The sequence below is a fragment of the Delphinus delphis genome, chromosome 14, assembly GCF_949987515.2.
Source record: "Delphinus delphis chromosome 14, mDelDel1.2, whole genome shotgun sequence".
NCBI lineage: Eukaryota > Metazoa > Chordata > Mammalia > Artiodactyla > Delphinidae > Delphinus > Delphinus delphis.
The window spans coordinates 78,346,282-78,364,522 of record NC_082696.1 but is presented as its reverse complement, the minus strand read 5'-3'; the positions used below and the strand labels follow the sequence as shown (position 1 = coordinate 78,364,522).

Genomic DNA, 18,241 nt, shown 5'->3' with positions numbered 1-18,241 from the left:
AACTTAGATGATATAAAATTCTTAATGATTTATTTCTGTGACTTAGGCAAGATAAATCACTATCTTTAACAAAAAGTGTTGGAGATGTTACTAGCTGGTGAGTAGACAGCAACTATATAGTTTGATAATCTATAGTTTGATAATATTTCTTGAGTATTATATGCTTTTTGAAGTAAGGATTAAAATCCTCCAATATGATTCATGTGAATTGTTGGGAACTCCCACCTTCTTTTGTAAAAATACAGCTTAGAAATTGTAATGCTGGGTAGAGTTTCTACTATGACTTGATAACCATATAGCATTTTACTTACCATTTCTTAATATTCATTTAACAATATAAAGGTCCACATGGTATTATAAGTAATTGACTTGAAGATAGGAAATGTGTCCCTTTGCTGTAAAATTTTATATTATAGTAAATAAAACAATTAGAGCATGAGATGTTCAGTGCTCTGCTCTAGGAAGAAAATCTAAAGAAATCTACCCTTTATGGTGTAATTGGATACAATAAAATGGAAGTAGTATGTAAAATACTGAATGGAAGTTATTATGCTTAATAATACATGAAAATCATGGGGACCTAAAACCATGTTATTGGGATGCAAAATAATATGTGATAGTACTAAAAAAGATCATGTGCTTGGTTATAAAAAACAAACCAAACAAACCCTGAAAGATTTACTGAGAAAGTTAAAAAAAAAGGCTATTATAGAGAAAAAGTACTTTTTCAAAAACCAGTACAACTATTCTTGTTGAGAGAACAGATGTACTTTCTAAGGCACAATGTGAAGGGTACATGGTCAGGTATAATTTGGAAACTTAGAAATGATGTGAAGATTATTTTGTACGATACTCAAAACACAGTAAATGTTTTTTAAAATCAAGGAAAAATCACAGTTATAAAGAACAGTATTCAATGAAAAGGATAGAAAGAGAAAAGAGTGAATAATTTGTACTGGTCTTTTTTTTTTTTTTTAAAGTCTTTGTTGAATTTGTTACAATATTGCTTCTATTTTATGTTTTGGTTTTTTGACCATGAGGCACGTGGGCTCTTAACTCCCCAACCAGGGCTCGAACCCGTACCCCCTGTGTTGGAAGGCGAAGCCTTAACTACTGGACCGCCAGGGAAGTCCCTTTGTATTGGTCTTTACTAACAAAGACCATGTGAAAATTCTCACTCTCAAGCTGTCTTTTCATGTGAAGAGTAAATCCAAAAGTAAATACATAAGATATTTTAGATACGATTGAAAAATTTTATGTACTTAAACCACCAAATTGGTTGGAACTCATTCTTGATAAACCAAATGTAGATAAGTTACTGAAGTCAGATGATTTTTATTTGAGATTTGAAGGACACAGCAGTAAACATGGTACCTAGTGGTCAGAATGTTCACCAGTCCTATGTTGCATTAACATGCAGAAAATGAAACGTAGGGACCAATAGGTACTTCTTGTAATGGAGAAAAAAGTTGCAAAAAAGCTGGTCACCCAGAAGTAGGTATTGACATTTCCTTTAGTTGATATTTTTGTAAGTGCTCTGGAAAAAGGAGGGCAAGGAAAACTCTCAGGTTTGCAATAAATGATAAAAAGCAAAGCTGTTGGAAATAAACTGCAAGATTTCTTGACGTTCTCTGAGTGAGCAGTTCAGCTCTGTTGTGGACCAAATATAAATGCTAACACTTAGTTATAGATGAATATTAATTATGACCCAGGGGACAAATCTAGTAGTCGTGTTTGTTCTGTGATGAGATTGGTCTCTAAAGGAAAATACGTGCCACGGGAAAGGGGGTAAAGAAAATCACGGAGACTATCTCTCCAATTGATGGAGCCATTCTTCAACTGCGCCAAGAACACTCTACACTTTTAATTGTAGTTTAAGGAAAAGTTGGAGAATGTCCAGACTGAGATATTCCAGAATGATCAAGGGGAGGAAGGATTATATGATGTAGGTGTGGCAGAATAAAAAGTTGGAACTCTTAGGTTTGAAAGATTATTTGAAAGATGAAGGCTTAGAGAGAGGATTTTTTTTTAAAGTATGTAAATCCACAGTGGACACTACACGTTTAGGTCGGAGGGGCATGTGTGTGTGTGTGAGAGATTTAAGTATTAGCAAAAATAAAAAATACAGTATTACATATAATAGTAAGGTTTATGAACCTTAGTATCAAAAAAGCGGAAGGGGTGAAGAATTTAAATAGATCCCGATTCACTTGACACGAGGCAAGCCTAGGAAATTTAGAGGACATTCCCAAGCTTCTGATCTTAGGGTCCCTTTGAGGAAAACACTGGTCCTCACACCTCCTCAGGGTCCCCACAGCTCCATTCACATTGGTGGTGGGCACAGAGTATATGCTGAAAAAGACCCAGTTGACTTGAAATCCATCATTTATTTCATCCTCTTTGAAAAACATTGTGTGATCGAAAAAGAAGCCTTAGCAGTTGAATAGGTTTTTGTTCCACCAAGGCTCTTGGGTGAAAACATTTTGATTTATCTTACTGATAGTTCCAGTTTGTGAAAAATAACTCCAGTTGGGCAGCAGAGCTTAGAAATTCGTGGATGCTTTCAGGAAACTCGGCGATAGTTTAACTTTTTCCCTCAGGGGAATGTTTTATATTATTTGAAAAAAAAATGCACATGAATATTGTCCACGATGGTCTCTGATACTTGGAATATTACCTAACAATTTTCTCAATTTTAAACATCATCGTTTATAAACTCTTATAATTATATTTGTTAATGATACTTCATTAGCTAGTAAAACTAATTTTTTTTTAAGTTGAAGATTACCAATCTAATTGGGTTTATCCCAAAGAGAATCATTACCTAATATTTAGGATACATAATGAAGGCAAATTATTGCTAGTAACTTATTATTTATGCTTATTTGTTATTTATTACAGCTTAATGTTATTTATAATGTGAAAGAGTCCAGATCTTCCATAATCCAAAGATCTATCCAAGATCAAGAAGCCTTTGATTTAGACATTGCTGTAAAAGATGATAAAGATGATATCAATCACTTGAATTTGAATGTGTGCACAAGGTTGGTCTCTAAGTCCCTCCTTTTTCTCCTTCTCCTTAAAAAAATAGATTTGAAGATTTAATTAAATATATGTGGTTGTTTATATATTTAACTATATTCAGTATAACTCTGTATAGTTATTGAACTATATCAATGTAAGGAGTTACATTTAACAAAGATTTCAGTTATGCATTACACTTCAGATTACAAACTAGAAATACTGCTAATTGTATTTAAGCATTTCTCAACATGCCCAAATTACTTACAAGTTTTCCTTGTATTTATAACAAGTTTGAATATAAAAGTTTAATAAAACTCAGGTTTAATTTAGAAAAACTTTAACGAATCATGTTTAACACTGCAAAATTGATTATTTCTTTTTGTTGGTCATTTTTCTGTTAAGTAATTATTCCAGGTTCATATTTAACGTTTAGTAGTTTTGTGCACTTAACTCAAAACTTCATAAGAGTGTGCAAGTTCAATGAAGAGCATAGTTTTTTTTCTTAGACACTGAAAATATTCCAGTTTAGAAGATCCTTGCATTGGATAATTAGGCACTTAACAGCTTCTGGGAGTACTTAATAAGGTGACTATTAAATTTGCTCTGTGTCCAGAGCATCTGAGGATCTTGTTAAGTCATAAGAAAAAGGTATCCGTTTCAAGACTACTGACTTCATAGATTCAGGGTCTGCGAAGCCGCCTTCAGCTTTCTTGCTTATTCTAATGCACACATAAGTTTGAGAGCAAGTCCTTCAGAAAGTTCTTGAATCAAGAGACTAAAATTTCTTCCTTGTCAATCTCCCCTCTTAGCTCTGCATGATTTGGTGTTCAGCAGGGTGTTACTGCAAGAGGCACTGATATCGGGGAGCTGCTGCCTGCCCTTTTTAAATATCCCGTAGCGTCTGGTTGACCTTGGGCTGTTGTTGGGCTGGAGGTCACTGATGTGGCCCTGAGCTGCCAGATCCTCTCAAGGTCCTCTGTAGGTGTTTCTCCAGATGGTCAACCTTCTTAGCCATTGCCTGAACCCAGTCTCCTCCATTGCTGCTACCATCCCTACTATCTTGGGCCTTTTTGTTCCTTTTGTTTTTTGGAAAGTATTTTTAAGAATATTATTTATTTATTTATTTTGGCCACGCCAGGTCTTAGTTGCGGCATGTGGGATCTTCTCTGAGGCATGTGGGCTCTTAGTTGCAGCATGCGGACTTCTTGGTTGCAGCATGTGAACTTCTTAGTTGCGGCATGCAGACTCTTAGTCGTGGCATGCATGTGGGATCTAGTTCCCCGACCAGGGATTGAACCTGGGCCCCCTGCATTGGGAGTGTGGAGTCTTACCTGCTGGACCACCAGGGAAGTCCCAGGGCCTTCCTGTTCCTGATTTTGGTATAAATTGTCAATGTGTTTGCCCCTTTCCTCACCTGTTTGGGCATTTTGAACCAGCAGCTTGGGGATATCAGAATCTCTGCAGTAGCTTCCTTTTCAGCTGAGAAGAAAGTAGGACTCCCGTTATACTTTACTAAGATTGCAACTGGGCTCTGCTCCAGAATAACAACATCAAGTTATTATTATTTAAACAACCACCACCTACATTTATCACAAACTTACATACCAGGCATTGTATCAATGACTTGCACACATGTCTCATTTAAGCCTTAGAATTACTCTATAAAGTAAGTGCTATCATTATCCCTGCTTTTCTCATTTACTCCTTCAGTCATTCATTCGCTCAGTAAATATTGGTTTAGTCTCCATTATGTGCCAGACACAGTGTCAGGATCTGGAATATAATGGTTAGCCAGAAAGACACAACCTTGTCTTCACAGAACTTACTATTTGGAAGAGGAGACAGAAATTAATAAAAATAAATCCTGAAAACACTGTTACCGAACTGAGGTCTGGCTGCTTGCCGCTCGAAAGTCAATAGCTGAGAGGCAGTTGTTGGTAGAAAGGAAAGATGCTTTAATCAGAAAAGCCAGCAATCTGGGGAGAAGGTGGACTCATGTCCTGAGAACAACTCTGAAGATTCAGTCCAGCTGTGACAGTTTTTAAAGGGAAAAAAGGGAGTAATCTCAGTTAATCATCGAGATGGGGAGTCAGAGCCATTGCCATTCCCCCACCCCCACCCCCCGCCCCCGTTTGCAGGCTTGTGGACTTCTTGTGATCTTTCTTTAGATGTTATCTTGTTCACACAGTTTGTGTATAAGATTACTAAAGGGGAAGCTGGTCATCTGTTAATTACTTATTCTTCATTTCTACTTTTTTGACCTACAGAAAGAACCAACAGGTTAGGCAAGGTATATTATGTGATCAAAAGATTTGAAAAGTGTGCTTGGGCTGGAGATGAGTAGAGCACGGGGGCGCCTGGTTTAAGGTTAGTTACAATATAGCTTTGCTAATGTGGCAGGAAAAGGGGTTTCCTCGTGAGGGTGGTTTCCTGCAAAGAGCTGCTTATAGCGAGTCTAAAATTCTACTTTTGAAAAGGGCAAAGAAGAATAGCCTTATGGAGCAATGAGAAGGATTTTACCTCTTAGGGAGGTCAGGTAAAGACACAGAGGAGGAAAATGAGATGAAACTGAGATTCAGACCATAATGGGGTTTCACTGTTTATAGGGGCTCATGTAAAGATGCAGGATTCCAAATCTTAATCCAGCATCAGGGAATCAGACAGGCAATAGACTTTGCTAGGTAGAGGACATCTATATCTTTTTCTTTCTTTCTTTTTTTGAAGGACCTGGAGAAGGGAAGTGTTTTAATGTCAGGGTTGGGGGCATTATATAAAAAGGATTTCGATGTTGCTACTAGTTTTCTGAGAAGAATCTGCTATGAAATACAAACTACATTTTAAATGAATTCTTTCAGTGGCACTTTATAAAAAGAATAGCTGGTGTTTCAGGTACTCTATTCTCATCAGTAGGGTCCAAGCCCTTACTCACCTCAGAAAAGGTTTCTCTGTGGCCTAGTAATTTAACAAATTCTGCCCCTGGCTGGTGGAAAGACCAGGTCAACCAAAGCACTTCTGATGAGGCACTAAAGTCATCATATCTAAGCAGGTGGGCTGTTTTTCTCATCTCTAAAACCCCTCTAGTTTTAATGCCCATATTGGTTTTCAATAGCATCTCTTCTGGCTGAGTGCCTCACCAGCAGATGGTTTCAGCTGCCTGGGATCACCGAGCCCACTGCAGTCAGCACTTGTACCGTGTGGCTTTTCAATCGCGTTTGGCAGGCATCAGTTTGCTACTTTAAAAAGCGAGATTTTGGGCTTCCCTGGTGGCGCAGTGGTTGAGAGTCCGCCTGCCGATGCAGCGGACGCCGGTTCGTGCCCCGGTCCGGGAAGATCCCACGTGCCGCGGAGCGGTTGGGCCCGTGAACCATGGCCGCTGAGCCTGCGCATCCGGAGCCTGTGCTCCGCAGCGGGAGAGGCCACAACAGTGAGAGGCCCGCGTAACCCCCCCCCCCCCCCCCAAAAAAGCAAGATTTTCTACGTGCCCTTCTTGCTTTTGCCATTTAAAGGACAACAGGAACCAACTGAACGATGCTAAGAGACTTTCATGTTGGAGACACACTCCTTTCCATAATGACATTGGGCTGTTTCAGATCCAAACAAAAGGCTCTTGCCATCTATTGATTTTAGAAAAATAATTATTTTAAAGGAGGCAAAATGTTGTTGGTGCCCAGATGCTTTGATAGTCACGACGTGTACAACAGGGTTAAAGCACGAGCAGCGTGATAAAGCTTTCCAAGGCCTGTCATTCTCCCGAGGAGGCTAAAGCAAACACAAAACGTGCTCCAAGTATGCGGGAGAAGAAAGGGAAGGACCTTGCCTACTGGTCTTCTTTTTTCTAAAACCCGATGAAGAAGAGGTTGTCGATGACTTGGCCGCTGTCTCCTGCTAAGTGGTCAAGTGATGCCTCTTTTTCGGTTCCTAGCTTTGAGTTGGAGAGCTTAGTGCCATCAGCTTTTGGGAAAATGAAAAATGCAATGTCGTTTGGTATCAGCCGCCAGAAAACAGATTTGCCCACCGAAGGGGCAACGTTTGCCTTCCTTAAGCCCAGGGCCCAAGTCTGCTGCACTGCAGGCATCACATGCTGACTGACAAATGGACCCGTTGTTCTATTCCTCATGTGGTTGAAAGTTATAAGAATTTCAGACCTGTAAGGAAAGGATTACCTTTTTACTGTTTTCTGTAGTCATTTTTTATTTCAAGGAAACGGTAAATATTTGGAATAACACTTGGCGGTTTTAATATTTATATGAAGATAGTTTGCCAACAGCTTCAGGTTTTTCCTAAAGGGTTCTCTTCTATCCGCTCCTCTCTGATTTAGGTTTCTGGGCCCAGGTAGAAGTGGCATGGCCCTTATGGAAATTAACCTCCTCAGTGGGTTTACCGTGTCCTCAGATGCCATTTCCCTGAGTGAGACCGTGAAAAAAGTAGAACACGACCATGGAAAACTCAACCTCTACTTAGACTCTGTAAGTAGTAAAACCTAAGTTTCACATTGGTAACCATTGACAAAGCCACTATTTATTGTGTTCAAAATTACCTTTCCTTTAAACGTTTTCTTTATGTCATTATTTTGGCTTTTTGTGTCCCTGAACAACTTTCACATGGCAACTATCTGCTGTCCTCACTAAAAAGACATTATTATAAAATTAGTTTCAGGAGAATTACTATTAATGGTGAGCCTGATGAAAGTCTTGATAACAAAATTATTATTTCATACCAGATGTTCAACAAAGAGCAATTGCTATGATATAATTTCCAAAATGCAGTCCAGATGCCAACTGGGGAACAACTTTGCTTCAGGGAATTGCTAAACATATTTGTGTAAATGCTGCTGATGAAAAAAAAATGCTGACGGTGAAAGCTTTAATTACATGTTTTAAAATGCTTTCATAAAAAAAAGGCTTTTAATAGATCCCAAAGGGGTTAATATTCCTGCATTGAAAAGTTAGGTGCTTAAATCATAGAATATTCTCAGAGGTTTGGTCCTTACACAAAATTATTATGTAATTTTCATGTACTCTTCCCATTACTGTGTGAAAGCTATCGATCCAAGAATAAGGTGCATAAAATATGTGAGAGGAAGGTTAGTGTGGAATTTACGACTCTACTTGTTATGTCTCAAAACTGCTGGCACGTAAGTTTATTCTTCTGACATCTATATGAAATTCATATGTGGAATCAAAATTGAATTCTAAGTGTTCTTAGGATTTCATGTTACATGGGGGGAATATGTATGTTTCTTATTCCAGTTTTGCCAAGTGTGAATCAATCATACTGTTTCAGCAGTGAACCTACTTTGAAAAATCTAGTTCCTTAATGTTCTTTTTGTTTTAAGCCTTCAAAAACCACTTTGGTTAAAAAGCTGTTAAAACTAATTCAAAGTTTCTGGATTCTTTTGCTGTTCAGTGATTTTCATATATTAAATACTGTTTGATAGCCATGGGCCTAATTTGGGGTTTGAAAAATACATTTAAGGTTTTTTAAAATAAGGTAATTAGGTTTGGAGTGTCCATTACATTTTGACTGGCTAATTTGTCTTTTCACTTACTGCTAATTGGTATGTAATGGAATGTTTAAAGGAATTTATCAATTTCAGATTCCTTAACCAGTATTATTTGCCAAATTGGCATTAAGTGTCCTTCCTGGAGGCAAGGAGGCTGGCCTTTTGTACCCCTGGAGGCGAGGAGGCTGGCCTTGTGTGCCCATATCAGTCAGTTATTGGTTGTGGGCCACACCTCCCACTCTGAGGTTACTTCACTTACTGGATGAGGTGACTCCCGTGAGCTGAGGGTGATTCTCCAGAGAAGGGGGCTGGTGTGAGTCAGTAACAGCAACCAGGATGGGGTGCAAAGCTGAGACGGGGGATTTTGGTGAAGCACCAGGGCCAGGGACATGCACTTCTGGGCTCCTGCTTACTTAACCACTCTAATTCTCAGTATCCATTTCAGTAAAATGGAAGTAAGAACAATACCGATCATGCAGGGACTGTTTTACAAGATAAATGATGTAATTTCTATACAGTGCTTACCCCAGTACCGGGTGTGTAGAAATGCTCCCTAAGTGTTCATTTCTATAGCTGTTTGATAAAAGGATGAGAGATAGAAATGTCTTTTACTTTCTCTTGAACACATAATTTGCCACACCTTTAAAAGTCTTTTGTATTTCTCAAGGTAAATGAAACCCAGTTCTGTGTTGATATTCCTTCTGTGAGAAACTTTAGAGTGTCAAATACACAAGATGCTTCAGTGTCCATAATGGATTACTATGAACCAAGTAAGTGTGTCCTGAGGTTCGTGAGACTTTGGGAGTTACGCCAGGCATTCATTCATTCATTCACTCCTTCATTCAGAGCGGTTGTCTGCTGGATTGGCTTTGTGGGGGGCGGGTGTTGTTTGGGGTAGTGAAAGAGGTGGCAGGGCAGAAGGTGAGCTTTACGTTTAAACGAAGACAATTGATAATTTACAAAAGAATAATCACATGATAGCATTTAGCATATATTAAAAAGTGATGGTTTTGCTCATAATGTTTTAGGTTTTTAACTCCCAGCTACAAACTTTACAAAGAAAAAGTGGCACAGAGAGTCCATTTATGTTCAATTTCCAAGGTTCTGCTCCTATTCCAAGCACCCACTCTATCGGGTTCCGGTTTTAAAACAGGGCTTCTTCAGGAGAGAACATGCACAGCGTCTGCAGTGGATGAGCCTGTCGGGTTTAGCTGTTTCTTCACTGAGGGAGTCTTGTTTTGCTAAAATTTATTTATTGTAACAGATTTTTTTATCATTTCAAGAAAACTATAGTCTGTTTGGAAAATAACTTGAGCTTCTTTGACTTTACTGGTAATTTTTTACTTTATAAAATGTTAGAAATTTAGGATGTGAAAGTAGAGATCTAGTCTGGAGATCATCTAAGTTGATCAGGACGAATCTCTGTTCAATCACAGAGTGACTTTTGGTCGGTGTGTGATCTTCAGGCTAATGTTTCTGCTTGTCATCACATCCATCCTGAATAAGCACTCCTGGGGCTCAGAATCATTAGAACACATGAGAATCATGAACATTTTCATGTCGTAGGTAGTTATAGATAATTACACCTTAAAGTATGCGGAACGTGTCCTCGTGGTTGGGAGTGTTTGGTGGAGTATTCATGCAAGACGACGGTAGCACCAGCTCTCTCTCCTTCTAAGTCAACAAGCCAGTTCCTCTTATCTTTTGCCTCCTGTTGGAGTTCACCCCCAGCTCTTGTGGGACATTTTGGGGACACACTGATGCAGCCCTTTTTTTCTGGTGGAAGGATAAGATCCACTGTGGAGACTCAGTGACAGTACCTAGTTATCCAACTTCGTTACATGGTTGTTGAAACATTCTCCAATTGATGTTTCTTAGGTGTATGGAGAACATTTTAAACATTTGAAAAGCAAAAAAGATTCAGTCTCTGAGATTTTTTTGCGGAAGACAACTTATGTATGAGGGGATGCATTTAAAATGAAAACATGGGAAAGGTCAGAATAAACCAACCAACCCATTTTGAAGAACCCTAGAGTTAGAAAACGTACTTAAAATATTAAAAAAGTCAATGAAAAATTGTGAAGAAATTTGAAAATAGAAATTGTATTTTTGACAATTTTTTGTAAAAAAATACAATTGTATTTTTTACAAATTTTTTACAATTTTTAAAAATTGTAAAAATAAAAATCATTTATGCTTTATAGTAAGGTTACTGTAGTGCTGTTGGTGCTTTATATAGTTTTTTAAAAATATTAGCTTGTACTGTAAAATTTACCCAAGTTGAATAGCTTTAGAGACTATGTGCTTAACGTTTTAAAACACTGAAACAAGGCATCACACAGGTAGAGTTCTCTTCATACTTTTGCATTTTTAAATGAAGTCCATGGTAAATATTTCTCTTCAGTAGTTCCAATGAGTAGAAACTTACTTGAATGCATAGAAAATGTCACCCTAAAATAAACTCTCAAGGAGGTTAAAACATCCTCAATTTACAGTCTTTCCTGTTCCAGGAAGAGTTTCAGGTTGCGGTTGAACTGCGGCATGCAGCTGTGGTCTATTTTCTCTCTTTTAATGCTGGCCAGCTGCTGGAGGTACAGAAACTGGACTCAAAGCATTGTTTCTCTCTTGGACTTGGTAGTTTGGGCCCCTCTTGAGTATTTCAGTTGTTTCTTGTAAAGAAAAATAAAATTACGTGAAGAACGGAAAACTCAGAAAAGTGTATCGAAATGCTCTTAAGTTTTGGCAAAGTAAATGCTTCTAAACAAAGGAGGCATGTAAACCAACATCTGCTTCTTTGAACAGGGCGGCAAGCGGTGAGAAGCTACAACTCCAGAGCACAGCTGTCCTCCTGTGACCTCTGTGGGGACGCACATGCCTGCGGCCCCTGTGACAGCGTGGCCTCGGCCTCCCTTTCTCACCCTAATGCCTGCCTCCTTGTCTGCTTCATGCTTCTGTTCTCTTTGCAGTGTTGGCTATGATTTATTTCTTTAAAGACTCCGCGTAACACTTTCATTTCTAGAAGTCACATGTGATTGTCTTGTTTTCATAAGCAAATATCGCCTCTATTTTGAAAATCGATGTTTTTCTTTCTATGAGATGGGATGGGGGTGTACAACTGGTCCTTGTATGTGTAGCTGCATAGAGTTCTTCCCCTGACTTCTGTGTGGAACAAAAAATCAGAATTATTGCAGCTGTATTCTTTTATTTCCCCCTCTTAAAATCTTTTAGGATTCTTTGGGAGGTGTTATTTTCTCCAGAATAAATGTGTTATTTTAGATGATTCTTTTCATTTTCTAGAGGAAATGAGCCTGGGTTCTTAAGCACTGCTATACATCAGTGTCTGCTTTAGTATTAACGACGGATTTCCTGGGAACTGGGAGGAAACAAACCTGTGGGAGGAGCTTGTTCTGTCCCTTCTGTTTCCACCCTAACCCTCCGCCTACACCACCCATCCCAGTGGTCTCAGTACATCCTTCTTCATCAGATATAACTTCTTTCTTTAGGATGGAGGTGGTGATTTTTTTTCTTTTAAAGGGAAATGATGTTGTTCCACTCCAGATGTACTCACACACCCCAGCCCTTACTCTTCCTCTGTTTTCCCTCTGGAGAGAAGCAGAGAGAGACTGGCTTCGCTGTGCTTCCGGCGGCTCAGAGGTTGAGATTGCTGGGAAGTACCCAGAGGGGCCCCAGGTGCCCTCCTCTGCGTCCTCAGCCCCACATGTGGGCTCTGTTCAGGCTGAGGGTCAGAGGGCATTGCAGCACGTGCCTTACGTGACTTGGACCAGAAGATCCTAGACCAGGAGGCACATGTGAGTCATGGGGGATGCTAAGCCAGGGGCACAACAAAATCCTGTATGAGATGTAGCAGACTGGACCTCCCCATGGTCTGGGAAAGAAGCTGGGGTTTGACGGGGATCAGAGAGATGTGAAGTACTGTACGGTGTTGGCCAGGGTCCTGTGGAACCTTCTAGATTCAGGTGTCTGAGTGTCAGACCACCAGCTGTCCAGTGACATCTAACGCTTGCTCTGAATCTTATAGAAGATTCTTGAATTTTGAGCCCCTGTGTCATGGGTTACCCTATATTCGGAAGGATAATATTCATTTATCTGGGTGAAATTTTAAGGAAAGATTCCTTTCTTCCCCCTTCCCTGTTTTTCCTCTTTTCTCACCTTTGTTTCATCCTGCCTTCCCTTCCCTTCTTCCTTTCTTCTTTTCATTTGAAATACATTGAAATATTTTAGATATATCCAAAAAATTTAAAGACTTTTTTTTAACTAAATCTAAAAATTGGTTTAATTTCACTCCTGAACTCGGCATTTCTCTCAAGGGGATGTAGAAACGTAATCGTCATGGGCTCCAAAGAAGCTGCATTGCAGTATGTTCAACTGTTTAAAAATAAATCCAAAAATAAAATATGCAAATAATATATTTTAAAGTAAATTTTGAAAAGAATGTTTTTATTTTAGTAAACTTAAATTACAGTGGAGTGGATGTTCATGGAATGCTTATGGACATCTTGGACACAAAGGTAGGAATGACTAACATCCAGGTTTTTAAAGCTTGAAACCTACATGTAGAAAATAGATCCTCAGAGGGTGGTCTCTGGAGAGAGAGCAGTTGAATATCAAGCACATAATTTTCTTGTATTTACTTTCAAGTGGGGAAAAGTTTTTCGTTGTGTTACACCGTTGAAACAATCCGACCTGAAAAAGGCACTTGGGTTTGGGCTTTCCTGTGTGGGGTTTCGGCTTTTATATGCTTAGGACTTGTTTGGAGATGAAAGTGTCTTAGAACAAAGTTGGAGGAGTGTGTTGGCAAAGGATACCCCCTCGCTGCCCAGAGAGCCTCAGACTAACCGTAAATAGTTTATATTCCGTAGCTTATATTCTGTTCATACCGGACTTCTAGTGTAGTATTTTAGGAAACACCAGAATGGAAAGCCATTGGAAGACAGTTTGTAGCTTTTTTAAACCATGTTTGTAGCTTTTTTAAACATATTTCCTCATTTAAAAACTAGAACTCTAATAGTTTTTGTGAATTATTTCAGATGAAAAATTCACCTTGTAACTCATATTGTAATGCATCTCTTTTTATTATAAATGTATTAAAAGAGAGGAGAAGGAAGGGATTGAGGAAGAAGAGAAGAAGGATGGGGGAGAGGGTCAGCGCAGCTGGAGGTGCATGGGGCATTGCGGACGCGGGCGTCTTCCTCTGTCACGCCTCTCAGAGCGCTGGCTCTGCTGCAGCAGTGCGCTTGGATTAAAAGGGACCAAAAAGCCACAGGCATTAGGGGGAAAGGAGGACACATAGTAGCAATAATTGACAGTATCGACTTTTTTTCTTCACATGCTACGAGTAATAATACTAAAAATCTCTTTTTACCTTTAAGTTTGCTGATGTTGAAACTTTCCCTTTAGAATGCCATCAATTTCACTTTCTGATATGAACTAATTTAAAGTCCCCACTTCTTTTCCACTGAGTGGGAACCTCATTAAGACACCAGCATGTGTGACTTCTAGTTTTGACTGGCCAAGGACACGGAACTTCAGGAATAACTAGTAGCCACGTCATTCAAGGACAGAGCAACGCTATTATATTTGGTTTCACCATCTTATTGCCTTCAGTTATAATTCTAAAAAAGAAGTTAAAGCCCATTAAAATACGCTGGGTCAATGAAATGCTTCCTTTTATTGTGTGGTCCTATTATGCTTTATGTTTTTTAAAATATTCTAACAATAACATCTTTGGTCTAGTATTTTTGGCTGTATTCTAATCTGTGGAGCATTGTGTTAATATAAAATCCAGATATATGCTTATTGCCTAACAGTTTGTTCCTTATATATGCAATGCTGTATTCCACACGTGGGAATTTTCAGAATTGTACATAGCGTAATTCTCCCTGCTCCCATTTTTTTTTGGGTCTGGGTGTCATTAGTTTTTTTCAAAGTTGTATTTAACTGTAATTTCTTTTTATGTTAAATTTAGTTATAAATATTCTGGCAATATAATGCTAGTTATCTTTATTTTGATACAATTCAATTATTTTGATATAATTCAATTTGATATCATTCAGCATTTCTGGCTGTCCTATGACAATTGGAGCTATGATGTTTCTTCGTCATTCTTTAAAGGAGCCATTATTAGCCCTCCAGCATGTAATCTGGAGTTCTTTTTAACAGCCTCACTTTTTCTAATTTGCTTGATTGAAGTTTAATACTGTTTTCTATAAAAATATGTTGTAAATACCTCCTGGACAAGGTTCCTTAACATAAGGACAGGACTTCAGTTGGTGTTCATCCAGTGGCTCCCGTGGGTCCAGGTGCCGTTGCATCTTCTTGGCTGCATCATTTACTTGCACTTTTAAAATCTGAGACACAGCAAGTGGACTCACTCTTGGATAAGATTCAGGACTTTATGCGCTCTCAGTAGAGGCTTCTGTAAGACAGAAGAATATTCTGATTTTTTTTTTCAAGTTCCAGTAAAGCATAGCACCTTTAAGAACTTAAAAATTTCCTATCATCTATTCAAATGATATTCGTGTTAATGTTAAATGTCCTAAGTTGCATTGGGAGTAATTTGAGGTACAATTTTTTTTATCACTACTTTGAATAAAGAACCGTTATACTACTTTCTTTAGGAAACTAAACAGTAAATATACATTTTTAATTAAGTATATATCGGTTGTGAGTAGGCTTGTTTCGAAACTATTTCTAGCCACTGAGTTGTGTTTTCATGTGCCTCATCAAAAGACAGTGCCACATTGCATCATTCACTAAAATGTTGCCATCTCATTTCAGTGGTTGTAATACAGGAAAACATATTTCCTAGATTATTTCCGAGTTTCGCACTTCACAGGACACTTACACATTGGTATGTGTGTGTCTTTGTAATAGGGATGATACTGATATATATGTTACTACATATTTAAGAATAATTCTGTCCATGTTGTCACGAGGCCACGGTTTACCACTCTTCTGCCAGGGTATTGAATCTGTGGTATAGGATAGTTTCATGTTCCATTTATAGATCATTAAGATTTGTCTTTGATAGATTTAATAGAATGTGGCTCTGTTCTGGTCCTTCAAGCCTTTATGTTTTGGACTTTTACTAAGGTGCAGTTGATACAGTAGAGTTGATTTCTTTTGTACACAGGAAGCTTTATAAGATTTTATTCACAAATCTTCTATTTTGAGAAGCTGTTTTCCATATAAGAAGGATACTGTTGAAATAAAACATCATTTTCCCAGAAACTAAAGCTTTGTATATTGAACCAGGGTGATTCTGAATGTTTAAATTTTAAATGTTAAAGTGTTGTTGTTAATTGTACTTGATGATCTATTCAATAGGAAATCATGGTTTATCAATAAAAATGAAAATTTCCATCTATTACTACCAGTGTTGTTTTTATTTTAGCTTAAATCACATCTGTAGCACATCTCCTTTACCTAAACCTATTTAATGGTGAGGCATGGGATGTCTGAGGGTAGGTTTGAGGGGGATTATTGTGTTAAAAAGTTTGACATGAGTGAGAGGAGAGAAGCTTAACCACCAGCCGCTGCCTCACTTTTGTGGTTTTTAAAGAAGCTTTAAATTTCAGACTAGATTTAGATTTACAGAAATGTTGTGAAAACACTACAGAGTTTCCGTATACGCCACACCTATTATTTCCCCTATTATTATTATTATTTTTATCTTTTGGCCACGTGGCATGTGGGATCTTAGTTCCCTGACCAGGATTGAACCTGCGCCCCCTGCATTGGCAGCGCAGAGTCTTAACCACTGGACCACCAGGGAAGTCCCTCCTTCCTCATTCTTTGTGTTTGGTGTTGGAGTGGGGTTGGTGGAGAGGTAAATGATACACAAATGAAAAATGTAAGGTGAGGGGCCCACTCAACTTCTGGAAATTGTACAGAAATATAGAATGCACAGTTTGTGTACCCAGGAGAATGGAGGCATGGACTCTTGTAACCACAGCCTAACCTTTCAGGTATATTTTCTTGATTTTCTACTAAGTGTTAACACTTTTCCTGCCATGAACTTTCTGAGCTTCTGTGAAATGTTAAGGGTAGTATGGTGGTTCTCAGTTGGGGTTGATTTTGACCCCAGGTGACACTTGGCAGTGATTGGAGGTAGCTCTCGTTGTCACAACTGGAGGTAGTGCTACTGGCATCTAGTGGGTACAGACCAAGGATTCTGCTAGACATCCTGCGGTGCACACCCACAGCAAAGGCCAAGTATCAACAGGGGCAACATATCAATAGTTCCGAGGTTGTGAAACTCCTTGGCTAAATGATGCTGGGCACCTCTACATCACCTGGTAATGTCAATTAATTTAATATGATTAATTTAATGACATCCTTAAACAAAAAGTCATTGGAATCACTGGGCAGATATTGAGATTAACAAAGAAATCTGTTATCTCAACCCTAGGAAACTTAGGTTGGAGACTGGGGAAAGATGTAGTAACTATTTTTTTGAAAATGTCTATACCAGTAGTTTCCAAACTTGAATGATTATCAGACTCCCCTAAAAGACTTGGTTTAACCAAAAAACCTTGGTCTTCTAGGAAATCCTAATTCAGTAGGTGTAGGATTAGGCTCTGAATCGGATCGTTGAACTCCCCCTGATTGATGATCATTTCAGGCTGGGAACCACCGGAAGATGTAGTGGTTTTCATGCCACTGCGGATCTTCTGCCCTTTAGTGTGAATGTGACTTGTGACTTGCTTCAAGCCAACAGAATACGGCAAAGGCGACAGGATGTCTATGAGACGGTAGTGCCCCTTTAGCTGGAGTCTCTCCTGCCTTTTCTGAAGATGTGAGCGGCCATGTTGTGGGCTGTGATGGTGGGAGGCAGACACCAAGGAACTGAGAGCAGCTTTTAGGAGCTGAGGGCAGCCTCCAGCCTCCAGCCAGCAAGAGAATGAAGCCCCTAGAGCTGTAAGGACCTGAGTTCTGCACACAGAAGTGGATCCTTCTCCAGTTGAGCCTTAGTAGAGATTGCAGCCCCAGCTGATGCTTTGATTATAGCCATGTGAGACTAGACAGTGAGTCCTGCTAAGTGCCCAGACTCTTGACCCACAGAAGCTGAGAACAAATGTGTGCTGTCGGAAGCCACTAAGTTTATGGTAATTGGCTGCACAGCAATAGAAAACTAATCCACAAGTTTTAAAGTAAGTTAATTCTATTATATTCAGCCAACTTCTTCCTAACTGGTACACCTGGTGTCGCCATCTTCTCTGCAGTTCAGGGGCTGTGAGCATGGTGGTGTCGGCCCTGGTGCCCCGCACGCCTCCATTGCCCCTGCCACTTCTGTCACTGAACCAAAGAGGAGCTGTGTTCTCTGGAGTCCTCATTGCTCCAAAGCTACACTCATTTCCACACTGAAGTGGGGAGTTTTTCTCCCTGACTCTGTGCTATACTTTGTCCCTTGGACAGAGAGGGTCTGCTTGTGGCGCTGAGCTCACAGAGTGTTCAGTAGAAGCTGTCCTTTCAATGTCTGCTTGTAGCTGCCTGTCTTTCTCACTCTCTGGCTCAAATGTAAGCCCAGGCGGCTGGGCTGCACGCCGTGAGGTACAGACACCATACTCTCCTCCCAATCATACACAATCTCTTTCTCTCATCTCCCCAAAATCTTCAAGCAAATGGACTCCTGGTAGCCCTCCCTGAAGTAGTTTGTTAGACACATTCAGATATAGATACACAGTGGTTAAG

At 39.3% G+C, this 18,241-nt stretch overlaps 1 protein-coding gene across 5 annotated transcripts in view; it reads left to right on the top strand.

Annotated features, from left to right (window-relative positions):
• The window catches only part of CD109 (CD109 molecule), a 151,496-nt gene extending 135,590 nt beyond the window's left edge, over window positions 1–15,906 (top strand). For all 5 annotated transcript variants that reach the window (XM_060030349.1, XM_060030351.1, XM_060030350.1 and 2 more), the window contains 4 exons: window positions 2,902–3,044; window positions 7,343–7,490; window positions 9,195–9,297; window positions 11,330–15,906. In XM_060030349.1, coding sequence (XP_059886332.1) covers window positions 2,902–3,044; window positions 7,343–7,490; window positions 9,195–9,297; window positions 11,330–11,505 — 570 coding nt within the window. In that variant the 3' untranslated portion in view covers window positions 11,506–15,906. The remainder of the gene's footprint in view (window positions 1–2,901; window positions 3,045–7,342; window positions 7,491–9,194; window positions 9,298–11,329) is intronic.
• The last annotated feature ends 2,335 nt before the right edge of the window (window positions 15,907–18,241 follow it).